This window comes from Pollachius pollachius, assembly GCF_949987615.1.
Source record: "Pollachius pollachius genome assembly, chromosome: 13".
Taxonomy (NCBI): domain Eukaryota; kingdom Metazoa; phylum Chordata; class Actinopteri; order Gadiformes; family Gadidae; genus Pollachius; species Pollachius pollachius.
Genome location: NC_136946.1, coordinates 3,013,931 through 3,020,734, shown reverse-complemented (window position 1 = coordinate 3,020,734; position 6,804 = coordinate 3,013,931). Strand labels below are relative to the sequence as shown.

The 6,804-nt window shown below is 41.7% G+C and overlaps 1 protein-coding gene and 1 long non-coding RNA gene across 3 annotated transcripts in view; both read left to right on the top strand.

The window, feature by feature from the left end:
* The first annotated feature begins 704 nt into the window (after positions 1-704).
* On the top strand, positions 705-2,407 carry LOC307085320. The gene is made up of 3 exons (XR_013812369.1): positions 705-1,296; positions 1,602-1,713; positions 1,788-2,407. It is a non-coding gene; the product is annotated as an uncharacterized lncRNA (long non-coding RNA).
* A 1,889-nt stretch (positions 2,408-4,296) lies between these two features.
* Positions 4,297-6,804, top strand: part of LOC307085317 (class I histocompatibility antigen, F10 alpha chain-like) — a 6,746-nt gene continuing 4,238 nt past the window's right edge. For both annotated transcript variants that reach the window (XM_079750083.1, XM_079750082.1), the window contains exons 1-2: positions 4,297-4,431; positions 5,429-5,695. In XM_079750083.1, the coding sequence (XP_079606209.1) occupies positions 4,377-4,431; positions 5,429-5,695 (322 nt within the window). In that variant the 5' untranslated portion in view covers positions 4,297-4,376. The remainder of the gene's footprint in view (positions 4,432-5,428; positions 5,696-6,804) is intronic.

The following is a 6,804-nucleotide window of genomic DNA, read 5'->3' as shown; positions in this document are numbered from 1 at the left end:
CCGCTGAGCACTGGTTGATTGCGGAAGTATGCACTGTTCCTGGGGGCTTGGTACTTCCTCCTTCAGCAGCAGACCACAAAATGGAGACGCACTGCGCTCTCTGAAAGGGGTGTGGCACATCGACAGTGGGTGTATGAGTATTCGTGTGTGTGTGTGTGTGTGTGTGTGTGTGTGTGTGTGTGTGTGTGTGTGTGTGTATGAGTGCTTGTGCGTGTGGGTGTGTGTATATCGAGGGCATGTTTGTATGTGTTTGTTTGTGTATTAGTGCGTGTGTGTGTGTGTGTGTGTGCGTCTTTGTGCTTGCATTTGTGTGTTGGTCAATTTTCGCTTATGAAGACAAACACAACACCAAAAATAATCCTTAAGTAGAATATACTTTAACTGGTCCACTTAAACCTTTAGCACTTAAAGACGTTCTACTGTAGGCCTACTGCTAGACCCTAGGAATGATATATTATTAACGGGTAGGATATAAACTAGTTTGTCTGACACACGTTTATATCAGCGAGCTATAAAAAAAAGAAGTTATGATGCTATTTGGACCAGGAAATAAAAATAATTTCATAGGATTTTAATGTGATCTTGTGTGTGTGTGTGTGTGTGTGTGTGTGTGTGTGTGTGTTTTGTCTGTCTGCGATCAGCCCTGTTTCAGGTAGCTGGTTTTGAAGCAACCCCGAGTTTGTTCGCTCTGAGTTAGTGGAAACTCTGGGTTTTCCATTTCAGGTAGCAGGTTCAGCGCAACCGAGAGTTAATTGCTGTGGCAACATATGCCGTGGGTCTAACCTGCTCGGGAGGTGGTTAGACCTACTCCGAGTTTGTTGTCTATAAGGCTGAAGGCAGCTCTCCGACAGAAGGAAGTGTTAGAAATGGCATGCCCTTTTCTACGAGAGCCTGTGGACGTAGAGGCTGCGATCCTCAGAAGGAATCTCCGTGAGGAACGATTATTAAGACCCCGGTTGGATATACTTTCTTTTCCTGATAATTTTTTTTCACGAGCGCTATCGTTTTTCAGCGCAATCTATCATTTATTTAGACCACCTTCTCAGCCCCCATGTTAACTGTCAAACACACCGGGGGCATGCTTTAAGTTCAATACAAATGGTGTGGCACTCCGTTTTTTTGCAAACGGCAGCTTTCTTTACAACGTCGGTGACGCCGAGCACTTTTCAAAGGCAACCGTGTGTCGGTCTGTCAGAAATGTGACTTTGGCACTGAAACGTTTTCTTTACACGTTTGTGATGTTTCCAAGTCACCGACCCATACGAACAATCAAGGAAGAGTTCTACAGAATTGCAGGTAACAGTAGCAATCATGTAGCCTATTTGTTTCTTGGAACGTTTTAATTTAATAAATAATGGAAGGACTTCCTATTAACATAGTCTCCTTCATTCACTGAAGGAGCTTTAATAGGACTATGAGTTCCATCGATGCACTCGATGACACCTGGAAAACCTACAACATTACAAATTAATTTATTTAATTAAATAGTGCACAGCATCAATGTGCAGGTACAGGTGTAGGCCTAGACCTTCAGCATTTTCAATTAAAGATACTTAACAAAACAGCCTCTGTATCTAATTATACTCCTCTGCAATTTGAAGGTCGTATGTGATGCCAGAAATATCATCACCCAAGTGGAGGCAAAGTGGCCGGGGTCTGTGCATGACGCACGCATATTTCGGGAGTCTAATCTGAGCACTCGCTTTGCCCGTGGTGAGTTAAACCTATATTTGAAGGATTTATAATCCATATTTGTTCAGATGATTAATATTTCATCTGTATCGTAGGAGAGTTCGACGGTCACGTTTTAGGTGACAGAGGGTACCCCTGCCAGCCTTGCCTTCTGACCCCGTATGCCGATCCCGTGCCAGGACCACAGCAGCGCTACAACCTGGCACATATGAGGACGAGAGCCAGGGTCGAAAACACGTTCGGGATCCTGAAGGCAAGATTCCAGTGCCTCCAAAAGCTGCGAGTCACACCAGAAAGGGCATGTGACATAATAATTGCATGTGTGGTTCTACACAACATTGCGATTTTGAGAAGCGAAAATTACCCACCTCTAGTTGCAGATGAGCAGCACATCAACCCAAACCACGCCATGGATCCACAGGACGGAAGGGTGGTTAGAGAAAGACTCTGTCAAAATCATTTTGGTTGAGTTTTCTATGTAGTTAAATGTACTTTATTATTTCCTAAATGTTTTCTTTGGCATTCTTTTCGCCTTCCTGTATGATAGTAAACTCGTGTGACAGACCCAGCCTCTGGTAGGGGGTGACACCTTGTACATTAGACTTATGCTAACAAGATGTAGCTCGCAGAAAAGACCCTGGTACTGCTTCTAACCAGATGCTGTTCTTCTCTACATGCGCATGCTCAACATAATCGTCTGCATTTTTCACTGAAGTAAAACCCTTTGAGTAAACTGTTCAAAAAAATAACTTGGCCCCACGGCCCGTGTTCTAATAAAGACAATCTACTTTTTATGAGGATTTCTTTATTTCCTGAAAGCACAAAAAAAAAGAGTCATTCATATTGGAAATGTTTTTAGAGCAGGGAACAGTATCCCAATTTGCACCTCACCCACCTTTAACTTATGTTCCAAAATTTGGATCTCCAAAGCATCCTTTTGCATCTTTTGCCTAAGGTGGTCCATTTCCAAGTCTGCTTTGTGTATTTGCTTTTCTAGATAGATTTTATATAGCTCTTTGACTGGAAGCTATAGGAATGCAAAAAATGACATTGGATTTCACAGTGCCAAGTACAGAGTTTCATTATAATTCCAGGGAGAATCTTAGAGAGGTAAGCTGTGATTTAGAAGTGGATGGCCTCTCATTGAATTTGATTTCATCCTGTTTGAGAGAAAGAAGATGTCAGTTTTAAATTGTACAACGCTATCAACTTTTAGATGTTATTTTTAAAAGGTGTTAACCTCAATAGGCCTTTCCTCTTCCCTTTAGAATGACGCAGACAATATTTCTCCATCATCTTCCTGTAATGACATTAACAGTTGTGTTCAGCAATTACCAAGACATTATTAATAATCTGTGGAAGGTGAATAATTGTTACAATTGCATGGAGGTTGGTGAGGGCATCTGGTTTAAGTAGGGCGATGACGCCATCAGTAACTGGAAGAAGATGATTAGACAGTGAAATTATTACTTGAGCCAGAATATTGCCCCATCTAATTTGCAACGCGCTGGGTTGCGTGTACATATTTAATTCTTTTAAATAACCAACCTCTTATAAAGGCACTTCTATCCTGGGGGGTGGGGGGATCAGAGGAGCTCCCCCAAGGGATGCCACAGGACGCATACTCTGTTGGCTGAGGGCCATCTCCTCAGCCTCTGTGAGGGCTGCAGGTGGTGGACCCCCTCCAGTCTTCCGGGCCTCTGCTTTTTTTCGATTTGCTAACATGGAGGAAAATGTTACCCTAATATTCAGTAAGCGCTATTTGAAGACATACATACATACATACATACATACATACATACATACATACATACATACATACATACATACATACATACATACATATATATATATATATATATATATATATATATATATATATATATATAAAATGCATTTTGCCTAGGTGTAGCCTTCTAATATATCTAAATCCTATTGAATATTGGCAGTGTTGGGGTGGCTGAGAAATGTACTACTTACATTTACTGCTTAAATATAGGCCCATCACATGTTGAATATATGTAGCTGTTAAATTAGGGAGAGCAGGCAAAACAGCACAATTGATTTGATTTCAATTAAACATTAGTTTACCTGTTTGAACTATATTTTTATACTTCATCTTCATTTGCTGCAAAGTCCTCTTGGGGCAACTCGGGTTGTTCCTGCGTAAATTTTGTTAAAAGGGATAACTGCTCGGCAGACGCGTTCATTAGAATTTCCAATTCCGTGGGGGAAAAGTAAGTGGCTCTACGCTTTTGGTAAATGTTTGATCATGTTGTCAGAGATCTATTGATGATGGCTCTTTATAGTCAACAGGCACGCCCTCAACCCAGAGTGAACACACTCAGAGTTGATTAACCCAACGCTGATCACCTGTTCTGAAACCGAAAACCCAGAGTTGCTTTCAACCCTGAACTCTGAGTCAACCAACTCAGAGCGCAGGATTAAACTCAGAGTATGTTAAACCAGCTACCTGAAACAGGGCTGTTTCGGTTAGTTTCACTTGCCGTTCTCCTGGAAACCAATGACGTCGCAGCCGTATTGAATTCCTATTGGTCCAGTCCGGCCTCTCCCTCTCCCTCCGCCTCTTGTTCGCAGGTTTCCGGGTCAGTCCGTCTGCTGCTGGAGTCGGAGTCACGTCGCTGTGGATAATCTCGTCGAGCTGTTCTTCTGAATACATCGATATGAAGGCTCTAGTGGGGCTGCTGCTGTTGGTCTTTGGTCACAGTGTGTCCTCAGGTAAGACTGACTCAAGTTTTTACTTTTCAAAACTATCTTTTCAAAAGGTTCGTTTATGGTCCCTGAATAGACGGTGTTTAGATTCCGTAATTTGGTTGAAAAGCACTTGATTATCCTCACTAAATTAATGAAAAACATAATTATATTTTACTGTGAATATTTAAACTAATATAAGAACATTTATTTTGGGTTAAAAGTGTGAAAACGAAACCAACATTGGTTTGGTGACGTCGTTAATAAATGTCTATTATTACAGAGACAAACATTCAACTTCAGTTTGGAGGGAATCCGAGGTCTACTTTAAATCTACTTTTAATCCTAATCATTATATTAACGCTCAGAGATATCTTATTATTTACTTTTCAACTTTCTTGGAGAGTCATCACGCATGCGCAGACACACAATAATATAATTATTATCATTGCTGTCAATATATTATCCGGAAATATAATAATTATATTATTCTATTATTAATTATTATTTTACCAATGATGGCAATGTGAAGATAGGTAAAATACCGTCATCAAATACAGAAATTCAACAATATGCTTATAATTATAAAAAACTTGTAATAGTTATTTAAATAATAGCAATATATAAACTAAGTCCTAATGTCCTGAATGAAGCCGACGAGACTCAATCCTCAAGGGGGACGCAATTGTAATAATTATTCATGTAAGCAGTATTGATTAAGAGGCAGCAGGTTGTGTTGTAGTTGAAGGTCTGGTCAGCCAGTGCTGTAGGCTACAGTGAGATGTTTGGAAGTCAATAAGATCAAACTGAAGGCTTTATTATTATTTCATTACCTGGAAGGCCAGGGGGCGGAGCCATGTGATAGGGGGAGGGGCCATGGGCCTTTCTGTCTAGAGGGATGAACAGTATTAACCTGTCTGTCGTAACCTGTCTATATCTCTATTGTGATGTACAGCTACATGTCAGTCTGTCTTTCTGTCCACAGTGATGTACCGTATTAACCTGTCTGTCTGTCTGTCTACAGTGCTTCACTCTCTGCACTATTTCTACACGGGGTCGTCTGGACTCACAACCTTCCCAGAGTTTGTTGTTGTTGGGATGGTGGATGGAGTTCAGATTGTTCACTATGACAGCAACACCCAGAGAACAGTCATCAAACAGGACTGGATGGAGCAGGTCACCAGAAATAACGAAGACTACCTGGATAGGAGCACTAGACTCTCACTCTCTTCCCAGCAGTACTTCAAAGCCGGCGTTGGGATTCTGAAGCAGCGCTTTAACCAGACAGGAGGTGAGTTTATATCTACTGTCTGACCTCTCACATGGAGATATCCATCATTTAACCCCAGGATAAAGATTCACCATACTCCTAAACACACACACACACACACACACACACACACACACACACGCACACACACACACACACACACACACACACACACACACACACACACACACGTGCGCGTCCTTGCCTGAAGGTGGTGGTGGCTCCACCCGGGCCTGAGCAGCAGCAGGACTCAGTGCTTAGAAAAAAAAGAAGAAAAGTTTAGACATTGGATGAACAGTGCAGAAGAAGAGTCCCACGGGGAACACGGAGTACTGCTACACAGAGTACAGTGTATTATTAGTGTAGCAGTACTCAGTGTAGCAGTCCTCAGTGTAGCAGTACTCAGTGTGGCAGTACTCAGTGTGGCAGTACTCAGTGTGGCAGTACTCACTGTAGCAGTACTCAGTGTAGCAGTACTCAGTGTAGCAGTACTCAGTGTAGCAGTAATCAGTGTAGCAGTACTCAGTGTAGTAGTACTCTGTATATTATTACTAAGTGTATTATTACTCAGTGTATCAGTACTCAGTGTAGCAGTACTCAGTGTTGTAGTACTCAGTGTGGCAGTACTCAGTGTGGCAGTACTCACTGTAGCAGTACTCAGTGTAGCAGTACTCAGTGTAGCAGTACTCAGTGTAGCAGTACTCAGTGTAGCAGTAATCAGTTTAGCAGTACTCAGTGTAGTAGTACTCTGTATATTATTACTAAGTGTATTATTACTCAGTGTATCAGTACTCAGTGTAGCAGTACTCAGTGTTGTAGTACTCAGTGTATTATTACTGAGTGTATTATCGCTGAGTGTAGCAGTACTCAGTGTAGCAGTACTCAGTGTAGCAGTACTCAGTGTAGCAGTACTCAGTGTAGCAGTACTCAGTGTAGCAGTACTCAGTGTAGTAGTACTCAGTGTAGCAGTACTCAGTGTAGCAGTACTCAGTGAAGCAGTACTCAGTGTAGTAGTACTCAGTGTAGCAGTACTCAGTGTTGTAGTACTTAGTGTTGCAGGAGTCAGTGTAGCAGTACTAAGAGTAGTAGTACTCAGTGTATTATTACTGAGTGTATTATCGCTGAGTGTA